Source organism: Scyliorhinus canicula, chromosome 8 (assembly GCF_902713615.1).
Source record: "Scyliorhinus canicula chromosome 8, sScyCan1.1, whole genome shotgun sequence".
NCBI lineage: Eukaryota > Metazoa > Chordata > Chondrichthyes > Carcharhiniformes > Scyliorhinidae > Scyliorhinus > Scyliorhinus canicula.
In genome coordinates, this window is record NC_052153.1 from 91,084,978 (window position 1) to 91,111,752 (window position 26,775).

General features: G+C 48.2%; 1 protein-coding gene across 1 annotated transcript in view; it reads right to left on the bottom strand.

Annotated features, from left to right (window-relative positions):
* The window catches only part of vps13a (vacuolar protein sorting 13 homolog A), a 634,190-nt gene that overhangs the window by 140,317 nt on the left and 467,098 nt on the right, over window positions 1–26,775 (bottom strand). Inside the window, 4 exon segments of the mRNA XM_038803880.1 lie at window positions 10,375–10,510; window positions 21,743–21,876; window positions 24,207–24,335; window positions 25,303–25,449. Of these exon segments, the coding sequence (XP_038659808.1) occupies window positions 10,375–10,510; window positions 21,743–21,876; window positions 24,207–24,335; window positions 25,303–25,449 (546 nt within the window).

The window sequence follows — 26,775 nt, forward strand, 5'->3', positions numbered from 1 at the left end:
AGGTTGGAAAAGAAGTCCCGTACCAGCCTCCCCGGACAGGCGCCGGAATGTGGCGACTATGGGCTTTTCACAGTAACTTAATTGAAGCCTACTCGTGACAATAAACGATTTTCATTTCAGAAGTAAAAAGAAACAAATGGGCCAAGAATAACAAAAATTATAACTACAATTGTCTCCACCCCGCCACCAGTGGATTCAATAGTGGGTGGGGGGGTGAAGAATTCAGATGGAATGCAAAATTAGTTTTACATAAGTGTGAATTTTCCACAGGATATTAATCTGTTGCCCGGTGGCAAAGTGGCGTCTAGAGCTCGCTACAGCTGCCCTTCCATCCCAAGGAGTAGCCCAGGGGCCCAAGAGCAGCCAGAGAGAGGCGGAAGTTTTCGGGCTCATCTCTGGGCTTTTCAACACGGAGATTCTGGTAGTCTGCAGCCCTTTTGAATCCCTCCTTCTTGAAACCAGGCAGCGGGCAGAAGAGGATGACAGTGCAACACTAGTGACAGCCTTAAGTCGGCTATGTCCCTCCAGAAGATGCCCCTCAAGGCCATCTAAGGTTACAGGGAGCAGAAGCAAATGGACCACCTCCACTTCCACCTCTTGAAGAGCATCACCAGAGCAGTACAACCAGCGGAATCTCATCTTCAGCAGCCCAATGCAACATTTGATCACTGTCTGGGAGGCACTGTGAGCCTCATTATAATGGGTCTCCACCTCGGTCTCAGGCCCCCATACTGGCCTCATCAGCCATGGCTTCAGCGGGAAGCCCTCTTCCACCACGAGTCATCCTGGCAGCCTGGGTTGTCCTCGAAGACCCAGGGATCTCAAGGTGTCCAGGAAGTAGCTATCATGCAAGCCTCCTGGGTAGCATGCACATAGTGCATGATGCTGGAGCGATGGTTGCACATGAATTGAACATTCATTGAGTTGAACCCCTTTCAGTTGATTAAGCCCTGAGGGCACTGAACTCTCAAGGAGACATGCATGCCATCAATGACCCCCTGGGCCTGAGGCATCCCAACGATGGCAGCAAATCCTGCAGCCCGGCATCATAGTGGGTTTGGTCCAGGTTGAAGTGGATGTAGTCAGAGGCCTGGGCATACAGAGCATCTGTCACCTCTCCGATGTGACTGTGGGCTGAGGATTGAGAAGTACCACATGTCTCCCCACTGGAGCTCTGAAATGACCTAATGGCGAAAAGGGCCTCCGAGAGCAGGTATTCTCCTCTTCCACGAGGTGTCAGGGGTGCAAGGACGTGGCAGAGTGCTGCATTGTCTCCTTCATCACCCGGAATCTTCAGCGGCACAGCTCCATCTCTGTACAACTTAATCATCTGGGAGGAATGGCGGAAGGCGAGTGAGAGAGACAGTGAGAGTGAGAGAGAAGATTCACGACCCTGAATCTCTCCCAACACTCCTTGTCCTCATGATCCTGGAGGCTCACAATCCTGCACCAGCTCTGTCGGCCAGCGCCACCTCAATTAGCTACTGCCATAACACATTATCGCCTAAATGGCCACGGTCACTGCACGTGCCCTTCATAGTCACCAACCTGCTCCCATCTGGTCGTTCCCTTCCTGCACATCAGCAGCAATGGGTCTAACATGTGCTGTGACACATGGATGCTGGTGTGAACCTTGAGGGCTCCTGGATACCCCAGTGGGTATCCAGTCGGGTGGTCATTGCTGAGAGATGCTTTCCTCTCCCTCCGATGCTCAGGACCCAATCTTCAACCCTTGAAATTTAAGGATTCAACCTCTATCCCTGACTTGAAGAATGATGGCAGCTGAGAGTGGTGAGGATAAAAGATAATGGCCAATTGGTTGGACAAGCATGATTCACAGGAATATAAGGCACAAGAAATCGCAGGAGTCAGAGGAGGACAACACGAACAGGCACAGTGGATACTCAGGGCTGGACACCTGAAATCCTATTGCCTGTCATGCCTTTACACTTCATACAATTTAATGGGGCGTGAAATGGAATACAAATAAGCAAGTACAAAGGCCTCTAGACAACGGCCATCAAAGGCATCTCAGGTCAGTGGGTGAGAAACGCCGCAGGCCACTTCCACGTCCAATGGCCAGTCTGGGGTTATACCTAGGAGTGATAGGCCAAGCAAGATAAGAGTGTTAAACATCAGTTAAGTTGGCATGAGTGCAGCACATAAGTGAGAATTAGGGATGAAAGGGAAAATGCTGGAAAATCTCAGCAGGTCTGGCAGCATCTGTAGGGAGAGAAAAGAGCTAGGGCGGTATTCTCCCCCCCACCTTCGCCAGGTGGGAGAATCGCCGACACCTGCACGCGATTCTCCCACCACCAAAACCAGCACCACGCGAATCGCGCTGGGCCGCTCGGAGAATCGCCGCAAACAGTGAGCGGCAATTCTCCGGCCCGCATGGGCTGCGTGTAAACGGCCAAGTCCTGCCGGTGCCGTCCACACCTGGTCCCTGCCGGCGGGTACTCGTTGTGAAGGCTGGGGGGGGGGGGGTGGGCTCCGTTCCCGGGGGGGGGGGGGGGGGGGGGGAGCCCCCCGATGGGGTCTGGCCCGCGATCGGGGCTCACTGAATATGAATATGGGGAGAAAGCTAGCAGGATGATGGCACATCAGCTGAGAAATAGGGAAAATGAAGGACATGAGGGGAAGATAGTGATGGACCCGCGGGTGGTTAACGACGTGTTCAGTGAATTTTATAGTCGACTATATGAGTCGGAACCCCGGTTGGGGAGGAGGGTGTGAATCAATTCCTGGAGAGGCTAGAGTTCCCGAAGGTAGATGAAGAGCTGGTGGAAGTCCTGCAGGGCCCAATTGGGCGTGGGGAGGTCATAGACGGATTGGGGCAATGTAATCGGGTACGGCCCTGGGACCTGACGGATTCCCAGTGGAATTTTATAAAACGTTTTCTGGGTTACTGGGGCCACTTCTGGATAAGGCTTTTAATGAGTCCAAGGAGCTGGGAGTGCTTTTCCCAACACTATCACAGGCATCAATCTCTCTCATCCTGAAGCAAGACAAGGACCCGGAGAGCTGTGGATCGTATAGGCCAATTTCCCTTTTGAATGTAGATGCTAAATTGCTGGCAAAGATCTTGGCCACTCGAATAGAGGATTGTGTCCCGGAGGTAATCGGGGAGGATCAGATGGGATTTGTGAAGGGCAGGCACCTGACGTCCAATATTAGATGGCTTCTTAATGTTAAAATGATGCTAGCGGAGGGGCGCGAGATTGAGCCATGGACGCAGAGAAGGCTTTTGACCAGGTGGAGAGGAAGTACCTATGGGATATTTTAGGTAGGTTTGGGTTCGGGCAGGAATATGTGGATTGGATCCGGCTGTTATATCAGGCTCCGGTGGCAAATGTAAGAAGCAACCGAGTCTGGTCAGAATACTTTGGTCTCTGTAAGGGTACAAGGCTCTCCCCACTACTGTTTGTCCTGGCCATAGAGCCCTTGGCAAAGGCCTTAGATCATCGAATGTCTGGTGGGGGATAGTGAGAGGGGGGAGGGGGAAGCACAGGATCTCTCTATATGCAGACGATTTGCTGCTCTCTGTCACAGACCCGGTGGGGGAATGGCCAAAATAATGGAGGTGCTAAGAGAATTTTGGCGAATTTCAGGCTACAAGTTAAATATGGGAAAGAGCGAGATGTTCGTGATCCAGGCACGGGGGCAGGAAAGGAGCCTGAAGGAGTTACCTTTTAAAGTGGTTGAAAGGAGTTTTAGATATCTGGGGATTCAAGTGGCTAAGGATTGGGGGCAGCTTCACAAGTTAAATCTCGGCAAAGCAGTTGATCCAATGAGAAGGGACTTCCGCAGATGGGATATGCTCCCGCTGATGCTGGCAGGGAGGGTCCAGACAGTAAAGATGGCGGTCCTTCCGAGATTGCTCTTCTTTTCTCAATGTCTCCTGATTTTTGTCCCGGAGGCTTTTTTCAGGAAAATGAACGCAGCGATATCGGGTTTTGTGTGGGCGGGCAAAACCCTGAGAGTAAAGAAGGCATTCCTGGAATGGGGTCAGGGAGAGGGGGGCTTCGCCCTCCCGAGCTTTGTTAACTATTACTGGGGGGGAACAATGTATCGATGTTCAGGAAGTGGGTCGTGGATAGGGGTCGGTTTGGAAGCGACACCCTGCAAGGGTACAAGTTTGGAGGCTTTACTAATGGCGCCTCTGCCGTTCTCACCGGCTCGGTACTCTACAAGACCTGTGGTGGTGGCAGCCCTAAGGGTGTGGGGACAATGGAGACAGCACATGGGACTGGAGGGGGCATCAGTGTCGTCACCGATCTGTGGCAACCACTGGTTTGCCCGGGGGGGGGGGGGGGGGGGGGGGGGGGGGGGTGTGTGTGTGTGTGTGTGTGTGGCTGGATGGGGGCTTTAACTGATAGCAGCGGGCAGGGATTATAGATTTGGGGAGGGCTTTCCTACCTTGGAGGATTTAGAGGAGTAGATTGAGCTGCCGGTTGGGAACAGGTTTTCGGTATCTTCAGGTGCGGGACTTTGTACAGAGGCAGGTTCCAAGCTTTCCTCGCCTTCCCCTGAGGGAACTACTGGATAAGGTGATGTCAAAAACTGGAGTTGGAGAGGGGAGGGTTTTGGAGATATACAAAGAGTTGATGGAGTGGGAAGGTGCCCCTATCAGGGAGGTGAAGTGGAAGTGGGAAGAGGAGCAGGGAGGAGAGCTGGAAATGGAACTGTGGGAAAAAGCCTTGAAGAGAGTCAATTCATCCCAGTCGTGTGTCAGACTTACCTTGATCCAGTTCAAGGTGGTCCATAGGGCCCACATGATGGTAGCCCGGATGAACAGGTTCTTTGAGGAGGTGGAGACAGCTGTGGGCGGTGTGGGGGTAAGCCGGCAACCCTCTTCCTTATGTTTTGGGCTTGTCTGAAATTGAGGGGATTCTGGCAGGGATTTGCGGACTTTATGTCAGAAGTCCTGGAAGGGAGGCTAACTCAGAGTCCAGAACTAGCAATATTTGGGGTATTAGAAGATCCGGGGGCCAAGGGGGGGTGGGGGTGGGGGGTGGGGTAGGGAGGCCAATGTACTAGCCTTCTCCTCCCTGATGGCCCGGAGACGGGTTTTGCTGGGGTGGAGGGACTCGGAGCCCCCAAAGTCAGGTGTGTGGGTCAGCGACATGGCAGGGTTTCTCAGTCTGGAAAAAAAAAAATCAAAGTTCGCATAGAGAGGATCAATTTAGGGGTTTGCCCGGAGATAGCAGCCATTCATTGATTTCTTCAAGGAAAATTCAACATCAGTAGTAAGGTTGGGGGGGGGGGTAAAAGAGGACCGGGAACTTAGTATACGGATAATTAGGGGCTAGGCAGGGTAGTAGGGGATGTTGTTTACTGTTTTTTGTTTACATGTGTCGGCCCGTGCGGTTGTTTCAGAAATGTTAATGTGTTAAACTGTTAAAATTACAAATGCTTCAATAAAATATTTTGTTAAAAAAAAGTGTTCTGCTTAACCCTTTAGTTACACGTCTGTCTACATTACAGGAGTATGTGGGAGGGCAGTGGCGGTGGGTGGGGGGGGTGGAGGAGGAGTTAGAGGATGGAGGATGGTGTGACACGGCACAAGGCCTCCAGGGCACTCGAACGTCCACCGGTGGTCACTCAGAGAGAGAGTTAGATGGCAGAGAATGGGACCAGATGTATGAGGCCTTCTTGTATGACAGCTTAGCCATGCCAGTGAGTGACCCTTCACCGCTCATCTCCATAACCACTCCTTCCCTCTCAAAGGATACATGGGCCCTTGAGATGGATGCTCCAGCACACATGCAGGGAACACCCAGGCAGACAGGGGAAGTTGATCCTAAAGACAGGAGTCAAACTTTGTCAAACAAGGAGAAGCACCAGAGCTCACCTCACAGCATGTCGTCATCATCCTACGTCCTGCGGACAAGATCCACTGATAATGCCAACCCAGGCCCAACATCCTGTGGTAATGCTAGTAGGACTCTTGGAGGGGGGGAGGGGAAGTTGAAGTGGTGATTCAATGAAGGGTGGGGGGACTGGGAAGGTGTAGTGAATGGACAAGGGGCAGAGAAGGTGTGAGTGGCTATGGGAAAGGGGGCACCACTTGGAATGGGGGGGGGGGATAGAGTGGCGGAGCTGCTGATGGCCAGGCCTCTTAGTCCGCAAATCGGGAGGTGATGATGTTGTCCTGCTTGCAGCGGACCTGGAGCACAAGTTGGCTGGCCTGCCCTGCCAGCCCGGGCTCTATGCCTGGTTCTTCCTGGACATCCTCATCAAATGAGGTCTGGCACTCTTCCTTCTCCTCCAGCATGTCCCTTCTCTGCTGTGCGATGTCTGCAGGATGCAGCAGACCAGCACATTGTTAGAGACCTTCCTGGGGCTATATTGGAGAGCTCCACCAGAGCATTCTAGGCATTCTCCACTCTGTACCTCGGGATGGCTGGGGGGTCTGTTGGAGTTCAAAAGGTCAAAATTGTTTTTACGGGGGTGAGTGACGGGTTCCAGAAGAGATGGGGTTTGTATTACATTTTAAAGAGCTGGTTAGTCAGCTGTTAAGGTGTTTGGGAGGGGGGGGGGGGGGGGGGGGGGGGGTGAAGAGGAGGAGGAGGAAGCAAAGGGGGAGCAAAGGGGGGTTTTCATCCTAGGTTATTGTGGGGGAGTTGGTTGGGGGGGGGGGGGTGTTGGGGATTGCTATTTTGCTTTGTTATAGTCTGTATTTAAAATGTTAAAATATTAAAAACCTGAATAAAAATATTTTCCAAAAAATAAAATGTATGCAGGCTGGCCTGGCTTTTCTTCGTCACTCACTCTGAACATAAATCACTCTGCTGGCACACTGTTCTGCCATGACAGTGTACAGCTGTGAGGATCCTTTGCAACGTTCAACTACATGGCGCAAACAAAGAAATAAGGGAGAAAAGAAGGTAGATGGAAGGGCAATGATCCATGGCAAATGTGGTGCCTGTCAGTAATTTCCTGAGGCATTATGATGATCTGAGTCAATATAGAATATCATGAGCTGCCAAGATCTCCATGGCTGTGTCTTTTGATGCTTTTCTGACCCCATCTTTGTGGAATATGTTCCTTCATTAGAAAATTAATAGGTATTGGTGATATCTATATTTTCCTATGAAAGACCCATGATGGGCTATCTGTTCCAGTGTCAGCAACCAGTTGAACAAATATTACTGTTAGTGCTCAGCTGACTCCACTGTTGGAAGTCAAAAAACACTCTTGCATCTAATTCCTGCCTCACAGAAGGAACTTCTAAACAAGTTCTCCTGTTATTCGGCACCGAAGAAGTGTTCTCCGTTCAGGGCCCACCTCAACATCACTACTGCTTCAAGGAGTGGGAGTGTGCCAAATTCATCATGCACACACCTAGGGAGCGAAAATGTGAGCCTGAGAAACAGTTGCAGCCAACGGAATAGCATGTTCACTACCTCTATGAAGCAAATTCTCGGTAGGATGGTTTGCCAAGTTGGACGTACTTGGCAATACTGCTCAAAGGATTATTGAAGTTGAGGAAAGTTTTATCTGATTGGCCCTTCATTAACGTATTTAGCTCCATGAAAATAGTCATGGAGCTATCTAATCTGCAAGCACCACATCAGTAAAGTGTTGCACAGTAAACTGAAGGATTTAGCAAAGACATCGGTACACAGGAAGCAAGCTGGCAAAATATCCAGTGCAGAAGAAATAAACATGAATAATGAATGTCTGGCCAGTAGAGCAGACATGCATTCATTTGTTTGCCATAGTATAGACAAAGCCTTTCTCAAACGCATGAATTTAATTTCAATAATTTTACCATCAGGAATCAAAATTTGACATTAACAGTACTCGTGTGACTTTGATCAAAGAACACCAATGGCACCTTTGACGGAGCCCTCATAAATTGGCGATAATGCTCTCAGTTGAATTTTTTACCGGTCCTCTTAGGCAGCACGGTAGCATTGTGGTTAGCACAATTGCTTCACAGCTCCAGGGTCCCAGGTTTGATTCCTAGCTTGGGTTACTGTCTGTGCGGAGTCTGCACGTTCTCCCCGTGTCTGCGTGGGTTTCCTCCCACAGTCCAAAGATGTGCGGGTTAGGTGGATTGGCCATGCAAAATTGTTTTTAGTGTCCAAAATTGCCCTTAGTGTTGGGAGGGGTTACTGGGTAATGGGGATAGGGTGGAGGTGTGGGCTTGGGTAGGGTGCTCTTTCCAAGAGCTGGTGCAGACTTGATGGGCTGAATGGCCTCCTTGTGCACTGTAAATTCTGTGATTCTATGATTCTTGACAGAGCTAATATGGCCTCCCCGGTACTTTAATGATCATGTGATTCAGCTAACACACCAGACCATATGTTCAGAAAAATCTAGTCTCTGATGTACATGAAATGGATTTTAACCGAAGAAATATTACAAAGAATACAAATGAAAGACTTAAAATATTTAACTAGAATGTCATCTTGCTCAACATATACATGCAAGATTGCGAATTGTGGGTAAAACTTTGAATATAAAATGAGATAAAACCAGAGAAGGAACCAAGGATACTTCTAGAGATTTTTAAAAAATCATTAATGGAATGTGGGCATTGCTATCTATGCCAGCATATAGTGCCCACTCCTAGCTGCCCTTCAGAAGGTGGTGGTCAGCTGCCTTCTTGAACTGCTGCAGTCCGAGGTGTAGGTACAACCACAGTGCTGTTAAGGAGGGAATTCCAGGATTTTGACCCAGCGACGGTGAAGAAACGGTGATATATTTCAAATCAGGATGATGAGTGGCTTGGAGGGAAACTTTCAGGTGGTGGTGTTCCCAGGTATCTGCTGCTCTTGTCCTTCTAGTGGTTGCGGGTTTGGAAGGTGCTGCCGAAGGAATCTTAGTAAGTTCCTGCAGTGCATCTTGTAGACACATTGTTGCCACTGTTTGTTGGTGGTGGAGACATTGAATGTTTGTGGAAAGGGTAGCAATCAAGTGGATTACTTTGTCCTGGTTATAACCCTCATGGAGGTCACGGGATAAGGACTGCCGGGTTTTCTGTGACCGCCACAGAATATGAACTTCCCCAATAACAGGCGGGACTTCCTCTTAACAAGGAGAGCCTTCACTTGTATAAAAACTTCAACCTGGGTGCAGGTTGGGGAAGGAGACCTTAGAGATGTGATATATTGCTTATGAACCTATATCCAGTATTTTCTACCTGCCATTTATGCATGATACTTTATGCGGATTCTACAGTCCTGGATAGTGTCGAGCTTCTTGAGTGTTGTTGGTGCTGTACTCATCAAGACATGTGGAGAATATTCCATTGCACTCCAACTTGTGCCTTGTAGAAGGTGGACAGGTTTGGAGAATCAGGTGGTGAGCTACCTGCCCCAGGATTCCTAGCCTCTGACCTACCACAGTATTTATATGGCCAGTTCAGTTCCTGGTCAATGGTAACCTTCAAGATAGTGATGGTGGGACGTTCAGCAACGATAATGCCATTGAATGTCAGGGGGGGTGGTTAGATCTTCGCTTGTTGGAGATAGTCATTGCCTGGCACGAATATTACTTGCCACTTGTCAGCCCAAGGCTGGATATTGTTCAGGTCTTGCTGCATTTGGACATGGATTGCTACAATGTCGGAGGAATCGTGAATGGTTCTGAACATTGTGTTCGCATCAGTGATCATCCTCACTTCTGACCTTACGATGAAAGAAAGGTCATTGATGAAGCACGTGAAGATGTTTGGTCCTAGGACACTATCCAAAGAAACTCCTGCAGTGATGTCCTGGAGCTGAGATGATTGACCTCCAACCACCATAATCATCTTCCTTTGTGCCAGGTATGGCTCCAACAGTGTAGGATTTTCTTCCTGATTCCCATTAATTCCAGTTTTGCCAAGACTCCTTGATGCCATACTCAGTCAAATGCTCAGTCAATATCAAGGGCAATCACTCTCACCTCACCTCTGACCTTCAATTATTTTGTCTACATTTAAGCCAATGCTGTAATGAGGACAGGAGCCGAGTGACCCTGGCAGAACCCAAACTGACCATCCCTGTTATTGCCGAGTAAGTGTTTTTGATAACGTTGTTGATGACCCCCTCTGGATGACCCCTTCCATCACTTTAATGATGATCGCGAGAAGACTGATAGGGCAGTAATTGGCTGGTTTGGATTTGTCCTTTTCTTGTGTACAGGACACACCTGGACAATTTTCCACATAGCCGGGTAGATGCCAGTGTTGTAACTGTATTGGAACAGCTTGGATAGGGGCATGGTAAGATATAATATGTTCGGACAGACCTTTATACCAGAAACTTGAAATGGAACATGCACACAAATACATGAAGATGATTTAACAGCATGATGTTATAACCAAACCAGAAGAAAAGGAAGGTGAAAGTGGTACAGAAAAGTATTCTATATACTTACTTCTACAGTGCTCAACTCTCGTGCTACATCTTCACAGGAACAATTCCAGCTCAGCACTCTTGATCCTGTTGGGTCTTCCCAGGTGTAATAAGTTGCTTTCCCTGGCTCTAGTTTATGTCCCTTTCCAGGTGAACTGCTAGAAACAAATTGTGGCATTTGTAATAAAACTAAATGAAGTCTAAATGAAGCTTCAGTGTACTCTCTAAATTATCCCTAAAGGGATCTTATTACTGACAAATAATGGATTTGTACTTTTTGAGACTTTGTGCTTTAAGTACAGAGCATACATTTTAAAAATAACATTCTTAAAGAGAAGAAACCAGCTCTTTTACTTCAAAGCAAGAACAAATATAATTAATGATGCTCATTAATTAACTACCATCTGTAGGGGACCAGTCATTTAACATTCCGTATTATTTATGGGCTTATTTTTAATTTCCTGATATTCAATGTGCAGGAGAGGATTGGGCGTTAAAATATCAGAATCAAGCAGCCTCACCCCAATTTCACTGCTTTAAAATTTAAAGTGCAGAATGCATGATATAAGCACGCCTGAGGATGATGACTTAATTGCTATATGAAAGTTGCAATCTTATGGTATAAATTTGAAAGAAATCGAGCTGTTAGATTCTTGACATTGAAGCAAGGCCAATGCTCTCTACTCCCCAAGGCGGTGTCTCTTTCAGCACTCCTTGTGGGCCAGGAAAATCAGAAATGCTCCCCCAACTTCTTCAAGGTAGCCTTCATCCTTCCCTAGTCCTCCTGATTGCAGGTCTACAGCCCCAATTGTCAACAACCTGATTGCCAGCTGAAATATCCTCAACCTTTCCTGACCTTAGCCCGTAACCCCCAAAATGTCAACTGACAGTTCCAAATTCCCTCCAATTGCCCACCAGAACTTCCTCCCACCTAAATATTCTCTGGTTAAATTGCAGTTGGACGGTGAGGATGGAATATTTTACAAATTCCACCCCTCTAAATACAGAACTGTCATTTTAATTTCCATTCAGCATTGATGGTGATTTTTATATAGAATCTACTCGAAGTTTCACAATAGTTGAAATATTCTCCATCATTGCACATAGATGTGGAGACGCCAGCATTGGACTGGGATGAGCACAGTAAGAAGCCTTACAACACCAGGTTAAAGTCCAACAGGTTTGTTTCGAATCACTAGCTTTTGGAGTGCAGCTCCTTCCTCAGGTGCACATAGAGTTTAAGGAGGTCAAATACAGCCGAATAGCCAAGAATGGAAGGCCAATGATAGTTAGTCATTTAAATCTTGCGAGACGTTGTTTGCTTATGAATGATCATTATAACATAAGGAGAAGAGTAAGAACTTATATATTAGAAGAGGGCTAACTGCAATGTACTAGAGGGGATCTAGCCAAAGCAAAATGAAACCAAAGAGTAAAAGGAAAAACGGTCAAATAATGACGGGTTAAGGAGATGATTCAGGTTCAAGCTAAGTATATTCAAACAAGAGAGAATGCAGGGGAATCAAAACTAGGGCTTCTTGGATGATGGGAGAGATGGAGAATATGAAGATTTGGGGGGGGGGGGGGGGGGGGAGAGGAGAGAGAGAGAGAGAAAGAGAGAGGATGTTTGTTGCATGTACAGTGACATATTCAACTGAGAACCAGGTCCAATAAATTGAGCTGAGTGAAAATGAAGAGGAAAATAAGCCTGACAAAGAGAGAGGATATAAGAACAGAATGACAGTCAACGTAAAAGAGAACCCAACAATCTTCCATCAGTAAACAGTTGGTAAATAATAGGCAGGGTGAGTTGATTAACGACAAAACAGGTCTTTTACGAGGTGCAGAGTAAGGTTACAACACTTAATGAGTACTATGTATTGGTTTTTACAGAGGAAAAGGGTGCTGACAAAATATCAGTAGAAGCAAAGAGGCGAGAAAGAAAATTGATAAAAGCAAATTACTGCAGTCAGGATATACTGGAAAAGCTGGCTAAATTTAGACTGGACTTGTTGCCTGCTCCAAATAGTTTACATTCCAAGTTTCTAAGGGAGTGAGGGTGGAGATAGTGAATGGTTTGCCATAATGTTCCAAGCTTCCCTAGATAACAATGGAAAGTGGCAAATATAATATCCTTATTCAAAAAAGTATGTGAGGACATTCACAGTAATTACAGTATGGTCATTATAACATCAGTGATGGGTAAGCTTTGAGGGAAATAATTAAAATAACTGATTAGGTTTTAGTCAATTAAAGAAAGAATTGATTTATTAAAGGGAGAATATTTGACCAATGAATGGAATTTTTTGATGAAGTAACAGTAAAGATTGATGAAGGGAATGCAATGGATATTGTCTACATAGATATTAAGAAAGTGACAAAGTACCACATAAAATGCTGATTAATAAATTGTGGCTCATTGAATAGGAAGTCATCTTCAGCTTGGTTAGAAATTTAGCAGAAAAGCAGAAAACAGCATGTTGCAGTCAATGATTGTTTTACATATTGATGGTAGACAATGGTGCTCTCCAAGAGTCAGTCCTAGGACCACTGCTTTTTAGTGTATATAAACGTCTTGGATATTGGAATGAGAGTAAAATTTCAAAATTTGCCAATGTTAACAAACTTGTGGCAAATAGGCTGATTTCAAATGATGACAACAGGATATAGATCGACTAGCAGATGGACAGATAAGTGGCAGATCAAACTAAAAACACAAGTGTGAAACAATGCATGTTGACAGAAGGAACAAAGAGCCAATATAGACTTTCCATTCTGGAGACTAAATGTTCTCGCCAGAGTAGAATCGCTCATGGAGCCTGCTGCCGCTAGGAGCGATTAATTTCCCTTAGCCATGCAAATTTATACATGGAGGGGAATTGCAGGATTCTTTTGGAATACTTGAATCCCAGTATCAGTTGCCATTTCGAGTGGGCGGTCCGATACTGAGATCCGCCGGCTTTGCCCCCCACAATGCAAATCCTGCCCCCTGCTGACAAGTATGGGCATCCACCTCCCCCCACAGAATTATGGGTCATCACCACAGCACGCCAGCATGAGGATGACCTGACACCCCCGGCGCCCCCCTCCCTCCAAACTACCCCCCCTTAGACATCCTGCCGACCCAAAATCCGGTGGTGGTGGCGACGCTGAAGATCTGGACGCAGTTGAGGCAGCATTTTAAGTTTTGGGCGGGGTCAAGAGAGATGCCGATTAGGGGGAACCACAAGTTTGAGCCAGGGAAGTGGGATGGGAGTTTTCAGAGCTGAGAGGACAGGGGAGTTAGGGTATTAAAGGTTTAGTTCTGGGGGTTGTTTTGCGAGGCTGGAGGAGTTGGGGATGGGGTGAAATATGGGCTGGGGCAGGGGGAGATATTTAGATACATGCAGTCCGGGATTTCATCAGGAAGGAGGTCCAGAGCTTCTTGATAGTGCCGGCCTGCACATTACCGGAGGAAGCATTTACAGCGGGGGTAATGGAGAGGGGGGTGGTGTCAGAGATCTGTGGGATGATTCTGAGGGAGGACAAGGTATCATCGGAGATGACTAATGCGAAGTGGAAGGAAGAGTTGGGGGAGGGTATGGAGAAAGGACTGTGGTGTGAGGTGCTCTCCGGAGGGTGACTGCTTCAACCTTGTGCGCAAGGTCGCCGCTGATACTGCTGAAGGTGGAATATTGGGCACACCTCATGAGGCGAGGAAGGATGATCCGACTCTTTGAGGGGGTGAAGGATGTATGTGAGCAGAGTGTGAAGAGCCCTACAAACCATGTTCACAGATTTTGGTCCTGTCCGAAACTGGAGGGGTACTGGAGGGAGATTTTTGAAGTAATCTCAGGGGCGGTGCATGTGAGTGTCGAGCCAGTGCCCCTAGAACCCATATTCGGGGTTTTAGACAAGAATGGGCTGGAGGCGGGTGCGGGGACCAATGCCTTAACCTCGCTGATTGCCTGAAGGCGGGTCCTGTTGGGGTGAAGGTCGGCTTCTCTGCCCTGTGCCTCGGCGTGGCGGGGTTCCTGCTGAAACTTTTAACGCTCGAGAACGTGAAGTTCGAGCTGAGGGAAATGATGGAAGGGTTCAACAATTCATGGACATTGCTTATCATGCACTTTCAAGAATTGGATGTCATCGAACATTAGTGGGGGCGGGGGAGGAGTTGTGGGGCGGGGGGGGGGTGAATATCTGGTTTGTTGTTTACCATGTATGGGATGACTGTGGATTCGCTTTTTCTTTCTTATTTTGTATTTGTGATGTAGGGGTGAGGTTTTGGTTTGTATGATGAAGGGGGTCTTGGCTGGGGATCGTTATTGTGTTTGTTTTTGTTGGTCATCTTTTGTTGGGTGTATATTTGATGGAAATGTGGAAAATTAGGAGAATAAAAATATATATTTTTAAATATCCCGCCAGCCCAACCCTTCAACAGAGGCTCGCAAACAGAAGTCTCCTAACAGAGGATCCTGTCTGAAAGCTGAAGAGCCAGGCAGTAGATTGAAAACTCACTGCATTTTCATTTACCCTTTCCTAATGTCTACTGCCGCAGACAGAGGTGTTGAAAGTAGCAGCTGGTGCAAGTGTCACAGGCTTCCTCGATAGCTCAGTAACTCTCCGATGGTTCAAAATAACAAATGCAGATCTATCAATCAATTTTACATAACAATACATTGCATTAGTCACTGATTAACAGTTTTATTACCCCAGAGACAGATGATTGGTGGATTGATCATTGATCTTTCCTTCACACTTGAATGCATCTCCATTATTCTGCTTTGATGCGAACCAAGAGTGTCCCTTTAAGAAAGGTTTTTGTCTTGTCACATGGCTTCAGTGATTTCACTATGCGGGTGCCGCTGGACTGTGGTTCTGTGAGGGTTTTACCTTTCCTTTGAGTTTGGACTGGTTTTGAAAGAAGTGTTTCTCTATCTTCATTTTGAAAGCTGTTTCCAGACTACTTGGGAACTTAAAAGAGATAATTGCTTTCTGGAAGGAATTCAAACCTGGGGCGAAATTCTCCCCTACTCAGCGGGGCGGGGGTACCGGCGTAGCGGAGTGGCGCCAACCACTCCGGCGTCGGGCCTCCCCAAAGGTGCGGAGAGGGGCCATGCCCTCACATTGAGGGGCTAGGCCCGCGCCGGAGCGGTTGACACCACACCGACTGGCGCCCAAACCGGCTCCAGCGGCCTTTGACGACCGCCGCCCGACGCCGGGGCTGGCCGAAAGGCCTTGGCCAGTTCGTGCGTCAGCTGCCGCTGACGTCACCACCGGCGCATGCGCGCTGGGGGATTCTCTTCCGCCTCCGCCATGGTGGAGGCCGTGGCGGCGGCGGAAGAAAAGAGTGCCCCCACGGCACTGGCCCGCCCGCCGATCGGTGGGCCCGATCGCGGGCCTGGCCACCGTGGGGGCACCCCCCGGGGTCCAATCGCCCCACACCCCTCCAGGACCCCGGGGGCCCGCTCACGCCGCCGATCCCGCTGCCACCAGAGGTGGTTCAAACCACGGCGGCGGGAGAGACCTCCCAGCGGCGGGAATTCGGCCCATCGCGGGCCGGAGAATCGCTACAGGGGCCTTGCCGATTGGCGTGTCGTGATTCCCGCCCCCGCCAGTTCCCGGGTGGCGGAGAATTCCGGCCACGGCGGGGGCGGGATTTACTCCGGCCCCGGGCGATTCTCCGACCTTGCGGGGGGTCGGAGAATTTTGCCCCCTGTTGTTTGAAAAGGGGAACAGAGTATCACTAACAGGTTTTATACGAGTAAGAATGCAATGTGCTGGGCTGTACCAGGTTTCTGGTTTTACTTGGATTTTGTTATTCAATTGGAACAGTTAAGGGGGAATTCATAAAGGGTTACACATAGATTACTGTGGCTGTGTGGTGTCTTTATGTTTGTAGTTGATACAAACACTTAACATTTGTATAAACACACATAGTAACTAAATTCGTAGTATAAAGCTTGTTTTTTGATTAAAAGCACCTGAGAACTGTTGAATAACATCAGAAAGGTAGGCTCTTGTACTTATCCAAGCCAAATTCAATAAACAGTTGTAGGTCAGGTGAACTATGATATCCTTTGAAGTTTTCTAAACCCTGGCTGATAATGACACTCTTGCTATGATTGATAGGCCCTCACCACATCAGAGGCAGCCAAGTGTTTTGCTGCCTTCTTTTTCACAGCAATGTTTTGCTTTATGAAATTGATTGGAATATCTGCATTTCTAAGGCTGTGAGGGATTTGAAGCCCTTTGAAGTGCACTGGGCTTTAGAGGAAGTCTCTCGCACTTGTAACATCTGCAGCTTTGACCTCTTCCGTCTGGGTCAGGGAAAAAGTAAGTGAAAATGTAGTGAATTTTTAGGCTGCCGCCTGGACTGCTCTTCAGTTCTCAGCCATGGTTGTCTGGTGGGGGCCACCCATTTGGGAGTAGGTGTCCTTGATGAGGGGTTGGGGCAGGGGTCTCTGATTTTGGGGGGAGGCTCCAATTTAGGGGGGGGTCGGTCTTCGATATGGGGGGGTCGGTCTTCGATATTGGGGGGGTCTGCGATATTGGGGGGGGGGTCTGCGATATTGGGGGGGGGTCTGCGATATTGGGGGGGTCTGCGATATTGGGGGGGGTCTGCGATATTGGGGGGGTCTGCGATATTGGGGGGGTCTGCGATATTGGGGGGGGTCTGCGATATTGGGGGGTCTGCGATATTGGGGGGGGTCTGCGATATTGGGGGGGGTCTGCGATATTGGGGGGGTCTGCGATATTGGGGGGGGTCTGCGATATTGGGGGGGGTCTGCGATATTGGGGCGGGTCTCCGCTCTGGGGCGGGTCTCCGCTCTGGGGCGGGTCTCCGCTCTGGGGCGGGTCTCCGCTCTGGGGCGGGTCTCCGCTCTGGGGCGGGTCTCCGCTCTGGGGCGGGTCTCCGCTCTGGGGCGGGTCTCCGCTCTGGGGCGGGTCTCCGCTCTGGGGCGGGTCTCCGCTCTGGGGCGGGTCTCCGCTCTGGGGCGGGTCTCCGCTCTGGGGCGGGTCTCCGCTCTGGGGCGGGTCTCCGCTCTGGGGCGGGTCTCCGCTCTGGGGCGGGTCTCCGCTCTGGGGCGGGTCTCCGCTCTGGGGCGGGTCTCCGCTCTGGGGCGGGTCTCCGCTCTGGGGCGGGTCTCCGCTCTGGGGCGGGTCTCCGCTCTGGGGCGGGTCTCCGCTCTGGGGCGGGTCTCCGCTCTGGGGCGGGTCTCCGCTCTGGGGCGGGTCTCCGCTCTATGGCGGGTCTCCGCTCTATGGCGGGTCTCCGCTCTATGGCGGGTCTCCGCTCTATGGCGGGTCTCCGCTCTATGGCGGGTCTCCGCTCTATGGCGGGTCTCCGCTCTATGGCGGGTCTCCGCTCTATGGCGGGTCTCCGCTCTATGGCGGGTCTCCGCTCTATGGCGGGTCTCCGCTCTATGGCGGGTCTCCGCTATATGGCGGGTCTCCGCTATATGGCGGGTCTCCGCTATATGGCGGGTCTCCGCTATATGGCGGGTCTCCGCTATATGGCGGGTCTCCGCTATATGGCGGGTCTCCGCTATGGGGCGGGTCTCCGCTATGGGGCGGGTCTCCGCTATGGGGCGGGTCTCCGCTATGGGGCGGGTCTCCGCTATGGGGCGGGTCTCCGCTATGGGGCGGGTCTCCGCTATGGGGCGGGTCTCCGCTATGGGGCGGGTCTCCGCTATGGGGCGGGTCTCCGCTATGGGGCGGGTCTCCGCTATGGGGCGGGTCTCCGCTATGGGGCGGGTCTCCGCTATGGGGCGGGTCTCCGCTATGGGGCGGGTCTCCGCTATGGGGCGGGTCTCCGCTATGGGGCGGGTCTCCGCTATGGGGCGGGTCTCCGCTATGGGGCGGGTCTCCGCTATGGGGCGGGTCTCCGCTATGGGGCGGGACTGCGCTATGGGGCGGGACTGCGCTATGGGGCGGGTCTCCGCTATGGGGCGGGTCTCCGCTATGGGGCGGGTCTCCGCTATGGGGCGGGTCTCCGCTATGGGGCGGGTCTCCGCTATGGGGCGGGTCTCCGCTATGGGGCGGGTCTCCGCTATGGGGCGGGTCTCCGCTATGGGGCGGGTCTCCGCTATGGGGCGGGTCTCCGCTATGGGGCGGGTCTCCGCTATGGGGCGGGTCTCCGCTATGGGGCGGGTCTCCGCTATGGGGCGGGTCTCCGCTATGGGGCGGGTCTCCGCTATGGGGGGGGTCTCCGCTATGGGGGGGTCTCCGCTATGGGGGGGGTCTCCGATATGGGGGGGGGGGGGTCTCCGATATGGGGGGGGGGTCTCTGATATGGGGGGGGGTCTCTGATATGGGGGGGGGTCTCTGATATGGGGGGGTCTCTGATATGGGGGGGGTCTCTGATATGGGGGGGGTCTCTGATATGGGGGGGGTCTCCGATATGGGGGGGGTCTCCGATATCGGGGGGGTCTACGATATAGGGGGGGTCTACGATATAGGGGGGGTCTCCGATATAGGGGGGGTCTCCGATATAGGGGGGTCTCCGATATAGGGGGGGTCTCTGATATAGGGGGGGGTCTCCGATATAGGGGGGGTCTCCGATATAGGGGGGGTCTCCGATATAGGGGGGGTCTCCGATATAGGGGGGGTCTCCGATATAGGGGGGGTCTCCGATATAGGGGGGGGTCTCCGATATAGGGGGGGTCTCCGATATAGGGGGGGTCTCCGATATAGGGGGGGTCTCCGATATAGGGGGGGTCTCCGATATAGGGGGGGTCTCCGATATAGGGGGGGTCTCCGATATAGGGGGGGTCTCCGATATAGGGGGGGTCTCCGATATAGGGGGGGTCTCCGATATAGGGGGGGTCTCCGATATAGGGGGGGTCTCTGATATAGGGGGGTCTCTGATATAGGGGGGGTCTCTGATATAGGGGGGGTCTCTGATATAGGGGGGTCTCTGATATAGGGAGGGGTCTCTGATATGGGGGGGTCTCTGATATTGGGGGGGTCTCTGATATAGGGAGTGTCTCTGATATAGGGGGGGTCTCTGATATAGGGGGGTCTCTGATATAGGGGGGTCTCTGATATAGGGGGGTCTCTGATATAGGGGGGTCTCTGATATAGGGGGGTCTCTGATATGGGGGTCTCTGATATTGGGGGGGGTCTCTGATATTGGGGGGGTCTCTGATATTGGGGGGGTCTCTGATATGGGGGGGTCTCTGATATAGGGGGGTCTCTGATATAGGGGGGTCTCTGATATAGGGGGGTCTCTGATATAGGGGGGTCTCTGATATAGGGGGGTCTCTGATATAGGGGGGTCTCTGATATAGGGGGGTCTCTGATATAGGGGGGGTCTCTGATATAGGGGGGGTCTCTGATATAGGGGGGTCTCTGATATGGGGGGGTCTCTGATATGGGGGGGTCTCTGATATGGGGGGGTCTCTGATATGGGGGGGGTCTCTGATATAGGGGGGGTCTCTGATATAGGGGGGGTCTCTGATATAGGGGGGGGTCTCTGATATAGGGGGGGGTCTCTGCGGGGGACAGGTTTGATATTGTGCTTGGGGAGCCCGTCGATGGACATAGCATTCAACCACAGGGTCCACAACATCAGGGCCATGCATGGAAGTACCTGCACCAATCGATCACGTGAATCCCAGCTGAGAGGACTGGAGCATCTCGGGGACCTGGAGAATCAGGCTTCCAGCCCATCAATTGGCTGTAAATGAGTTCAAATGACCCATTTGCATCTTTCTGCTGGCACGGGGCATGTAGCTCGCTGCCACCAGACCATTAAATTGGGATCAGGAGCCCGACAACCGGAAGTGGGTGGCGGATAATCCAGTCTACAATCTAATGGCACAGTTCTAAAGTTTGTGAAGGGACAGAGGGATCTGGAGTTCATGGGCGGCACGGTAACATACTGGTTCACACTGCCGCCTAAGCGCCAGGGATCCAGGTTTGATTCTGAACTTGCCTCTCTCTGTGTGGAGTTTGTACATTCTCCCTGTGCCTGTGTGGGTTTCCTCCGGGTGCTCCGGTTTCCAACCATAGTCCAAAGATGTGCAGGTTAGGTGGATTGGCCACGTTGAATGTCCAAACGTTAGGTAGGGTTACGGGGATAGTGTAGAAGTGTGGGCACCCTACCTAAGGTGCTCTTTCAGAAGGTCAAGTGTTTTTTCAGAAGGTTGGTGCAGACTCGATGAGCCAAATTATCTTCTTTTGCACTGTAGGATGTTCATACATCATCCAAGGTGACAGGACATAATGGGAGAGTAGGTTGCAAAGCATATCGGATCTCAAGTTTCCTAAATAGTGGTACGGAGTACAGCACAGTTATTCTGAACTTCTATAAAGGTCTGGTTAGGCCATTGCATCCACTTCTGGTCACCATACTTTAGGAAGGATGTGAGGGTCCCTTGCGAGCGTGCAGATAAAATTTACCAGAATAGTTCCAAGGATGAGCAATTTTAGCTAGAATGTTAGCTTGGAGAAGCTGGTGGCTGGATTCTCCCACCCCGCCCATCGCAAGAATGCCAGGGGCAAAATCCCAAGAATGGAAAAATCCATTGACCTCCGACTTCTCGAATTCTCCGGTCGTCAGGCGAACGCGGCTGTAGAATCCCTCCCTTGGTCTTTTCTCCTTGGAGCAAAAGGTGACTGAGGGGAGATCCGAAAGAGGTATACAGAATGATGCCAGGCAAAAGGAAAGCTGTTTCCATTGGTTGATCATGCAGGGACACAAATCTAGGCAAATTCTTGGGCAAGAATGCAAGAGGATGTGAGAAAGAAACTTTTTTTACATTCTGACCTGGAACTCGCTGCATACAAGGGTGACAGAGTGGAGATGATCGTAATTTCAAAAGAAAACTGGTAAGGACCTGAGGAAAATAAACTTGCAGGACTATGGGGAAAGAGTAAAGTGGGAAGGGTGAGGGTGGGAAACATGACTTACTGGATTGTTTTACAGAGAGTCAGCTTGGCCTTCTCTGCTGTAATGATTCTATGACTCTAAGATGAGCGCGTTTAAAAAAATCTTAGGTTGAAGATTTATAACAGTTTATAAAAATTGGTGTATTCCAGCATGTCTGTTGATCTCTTGTAGGACACACTTTTTAATGATTTCCAACATACCTGTAAATAGTGCTTAAAATAGCATGAAAGACATTGATCATAACTCAAGCATTAAACATATCTGCAAATATAACTATATGCTCATCTGACTTTAAAAAAAATGGATGTACACAGCAAATGGTGAAAAAGTATTGCAGATGGCTTCTTGTTCTTTATTAAATCATGTCAATCATTCTTGTCAAATGCAATTCTTGTTTGTGAATTGGAAAAACTCAGAGGTCAGTATTATGCTTTCTTAATTCCTAAATAAATTGAACTTTATTGAAAACACCCGCCATTTGTTAAACAAATTCTTGTTATATATCTTATAGTACCTCTGATGATATTCAATCGGACTTGCTTTTGTGTGGTTAATAATAAAGAATGGAGCAGCCCCTTCATGGTAATCCTTAAAAGTCATCAGCGTTGAATGTTCTGCCACGTGCACTTCCACGATGATACCTCCAAACTATAATATAAAAGTCAACCAAGAAGAATGATGTTGTAGCAAATTCATTCAAATAGATAATACACCATTCAAAGATGCAGCTGATACCAAGTTAAGAGTCATAATAGCTTTTTCTGATAGGAGCAGGAATTACAAAGTACATAAATTAAGGGATGCAGTGGTTAGCACTGCAGCCTCACAATGCCAGGGACCCGGGTTCAATTCCGGCCTTGCATGACTATCTGTGTGGAGTTTGCTCGTTCTCCCCATGTCTGCGTGGGTTCCCGTTTCCTCTGGTTTCCTCCCAGGCTGAGGATGTGCGGGTTAGGTGGATTTGCCATGATCAATGCATGGAGTTATGGGGATAGGGAGTCTGAGTGCCCTTTTGGAGGGTCGGTGTAGACTCGATGGGCCAAAATGATCTCCTTCTGCACTGTAGGGACTCTATGGAAGTGACTGGCAAACAGTGGATGATAAAGTGCAATATGGGCAAGTACGAGGTCATCCATTTTAAAATTGTAGAAAGACATTGTGTTAATAGGACAACATTAGAAATTGAGATATTTCATTTAAATTAATCACTAAAATCTGGAGAACAGATCATAGATTCATAGAATTCACAGTGCAGAAGGAGGACATTCAGCCCATCGAGTCTGCACTGGCCCTTGGAAAGAGCACTCCAATTAAGCCCACGCCTCCATCCCATCCCCGTAACCCAGTAACCCCACCTAGCCTTTTGGACACTAAGGGGCAATCCAGCTAATCTTAACATTTTTGTATTGTGTCAGGAAACCGGAGCACCCAGAGGAAACCCACGCAGACACGGGGAGAAAGTGCGAACTCCACACAGACTGTTACCCGAAGCCGGAATTGAACCCGGGACCCTGGAACTGTGAGGCAGCAGTCCTAACCACTGCTCCACCGGACCACCCTAATAGGTATTCAAAGTGCCAATAGAATATTGACCAATGGTAAGAAAAGTATGCCTCAGTAGGCTGGTTTGATCAGATGATATCTGGAGTTTGTGTTCGCTTTTGGAGCCTGCACCTCAGGAAAGATATGCTGGCTTTAGAAATGACATACCATAGGTTCTACAAAAATGATATCAGGCCTTCAATCAGGAGGACAGGTTGTATAATTGAAGCTTGTATGCCCTTGAATTTAAAGGCAGAGGGATTAAATGATATTCAAGGTCTTTAAAACAATAAAAACAGAAATCCCTGGAAATACTCAGCAGGTCAGATCTCATCTGTGGAGACAGAAACAGAGTTAACATATATCTGGTCACTAACGTTCATCACGACTGGGAAAAACTATAAATGTAATAGTTTTGAGTAAGGGGTGGGTGTGACAAGGACAAATGAAGATCTGTGATAAGGTGTCAGACAGGAGAAACTGAATGGCAGAAGAGTTTGGGCCCCCAAGGAATGGCAATGCGGCAAGAAAAGCAACAGAGAAACAAAAGTTGCATCAAGAGGTACAGGGCTGATTCCAAGCAAAAATAAGAGAAAACCAAAACAAGCAAAGAAATGGAAAATAAATCGAGGGACTAGGGGAATCCATTCCATTCTCTCAGTTCCATCTTCTCTGTTGTATCTGTTCCAATGATGCAATCTTCCACACCATCATATACTTCTTTCAATTTAGTATACTGTATTCGCTGTAGCCTCTTGTGCATGGGAAACCAATGCAGATTGGATAATCGTTTTGTGGAACACCTCTGTTCAGTCTGCAAATATGACCCCGAGATTCCACTAGCTTGTCCGCCGGGCACACATGCTGCAAAATCCATCCTTGGCCTGCTGCACTGTTCCAGAGAATCTCAATGGAAGCTTGAGAACAGCACCTCATCTTTTGATTAGGCACTTTTGACAGCCTACCAGACCGAACAATGAGCTCAATAATTTCAGAACATAAGTTCTGTACTCCCCCATTTTGTTTCCTTTCCTTTGCATGTTTAGGTTTTTCTATTATTTTTGCTTTGAAAGTCAAGTTAAAAAAAAAACAAACTTTGAATAAAAAAATGAAAGAAACAAAAGTTAGTTTCCAATAAAATTAAGCATATCAGCAGAAAACAAAAAAAAAGACAGACAAGCACCCATCAACAACGCAAAGAAAGCACGTATAGTTAAAATACAGGTGCATCACACTAATAACTTTAACCACACCACAGGAATCTATTAATACAACCCAAATAAATGATAGTCATTAGCTTAAGGGTGCTTCCATAACAGCAATTAATTGATTGTGTCTTCAAAATGGATAACATTCATGGCAATTGGTTAGATAACTTGGTTAGATAACTCTTGTGTCATGCTTCATATTTCATATAATTTCAAAAACATTCATACCTTATTGTCCAGATGAAGTAAAAGACAATTTTCTTGTTTTTTGAAGTAAACCTTTTGTGGTGCTGCACCACATCCTACAATTCGAACAACTATTCTCTCAGAATTTTTGGCAGGCCAAAATGGGTTGCACTAATTGAAACAAAGCAAATTATGCCATAAAACAAATAAAGAATTATGACATATTATGCCATAAAACAAATAAAGAATTATGACATATTCAATGATAAGACACAAAGCTAAATTATGCATTTTATCTTGACCATTCTTTAACTTCATTTCACACTCAAAATATCAATGGGACTTCGTTCTATTAGATATTTGGACTAATGAGCAGGCAAATCAATGAAGAATTAAATGTATTTGAAAAGTTGCACGTTACTCAACTCTATGACTAAACAAACTGAAAATTGCAAAACAAGCAAATGTAATCAAGGTTCCTGTCTGATCCACAAATCACAGCACTATTTGTTGGAAAGATGTATTAAGATCAGTTAAATTTAATTTTTAAAAATGAATTGAGTACCCAATTATTTTTTTCCAATTAAGGGGCAATTTAGCATGGCCAATCCACCTACCCTGCACATCTTTGGGTTGTTGGGGTGAGACCCACACAGACATGGAGAGAATGTGCAAACTCTACATGGACAGTGACCCGGGACCGGGATTGAATCTGGCAGTTAAACATAAATAATAGTAGGACAACCTTTTATTTCACAAACAAGGCTGTTGAAATAGCCAAGTATAGCTAAGAACATTTACTGTAGAGTTCCACTTTGGTCACATCATGAGATAATTATAAGTATGGAAACCCTTTTACCCCATCTTAGTTCATTCGTGCAGAAGAATCCCAATATTCCCATATCACCACTTGCTTTTTAAAGGATTAAAGCTTTTAAAATCCAATTTCAAATGTTAAAATCTTGAAACATTAGGACTCAAGAAGTACATATGGTCTTGTTTGAATTGTTTTTCTCCAAGTCATCTACTTTAACTCTATTCTTCTCGCTTTCCACATCTTTCAATATTTCAATCTTTTTCAAGCAACTGATTTCCCTTTAAATATTCACATTTGATTGACAAAATTATGCTAAAATACCTGATCTGAATCAATTCCCAACCACTTTGACTCGCACTCTTCAGCTATTTCTAGTCTGTGCTTTGTTCGATTGATTAGCATGTAAAACGGTGTAAAGGTAACAATCCTAGTTAGATTAAAGCTGCTGTTGTCTATTCTCACACCGACCTGTAAAAAATAATTATCATATTAAACTTTAATCGAATAATTATGCAGGAAAACATGAAATTAACTATTTAATTAATGACTGACAAGCTTACTTTCCTATATGACTTTCGGTTGTCATTTTTCCTCTGTTAAGGTTGCTCACTTCCACAATTCCATTTCAGCTGTGGCAAAAGTTAAAAACAAACTATAGATTCGTTTGGCATCTGTTCCAAGTTTAAAAAAAATTTATTTTTATAAATTTAGAGTACCCAATTATATTTTTCCAATTAAGGGCCAATTTAGCATGGCCAACCAACCTCACCAGCACATCTTTGGAATGTGGGAGTGACACGCAGATGGGGAGAATGCGCAAACTTCACATAGACAGTGACCCGGGGCTGGGATGGAACCCGGGTCCTCGTCGACATAGGCAGTAGTGCTAACCACTGCACCAAGCATCTGTTCCAAGTTTTTCTTTTAAATTAAATTCATTTTTTCCAATTAAGGGGCAATTTCGTGTGGCCAATCCACCTAGTCTGCACATCTTTGGGTTGTGGTGGCGAAACCCACGCAAACACGGGGAGAATGTGCAAACTCCACACGGACAGTGACCCAGAGCCGGGATCGAACCTGGGACCGCGGCGCCGTGAGGCAGCAGGGCTAACCCACTGCGCCACCATGCTGCCCTGCATCTGTTCCAAGTTGACACAAAGCTTTACTGCAGTTATATATGAGAATAATACTTGAACTTTGCATACGAGCAGTGGGGGAGACCACATCTGGAGTGAGGCACAGTCAGAGTAAGTTTTAAACGTGGGAATTTGAAACAGTGTGGGAATTCGGCGCAGAGCGTGAAGAGGTGCTTTTGCTGTTTCTCCTTGTTTTGTAACTTTTAAATCATCAGAGACTGATCTTGCTCTGCTGCAACTTATGCTACAAGGGAAAGAGCTGATTGGTCAGTAGTACGTAAGGTGGGTAATTGTTCACATCTTTTGTCACTTATAGTTTGAAAATACTTTTTGTGGTTTATAATCTGCAAGGGCTATAACTGGTAGTAACGAGGACAAGAAAAAGGGGCATAGAGAATTGGATGCCATCAAATATCAAGCAGCTTCCAAAGGTTAATTTAAAGGCCTAAGACGTGGAAGGAGAGCTCAAAGCCTTGGTATGCTCCTCTGACTTCATGTGGGAAGTTGAGAACATTTCTAGTGCACGGGTCCAGCATGTATGCAGGAGATGCCTCTAGCTGCAGCTCCTGGAATAATAGAATTTTCAGTGCAGAAGGAGGTCATTCAGCCCATCGAGTCTGCAGTGGCCCTTGGAAGGAGCACCCCACTCAAGCCCACA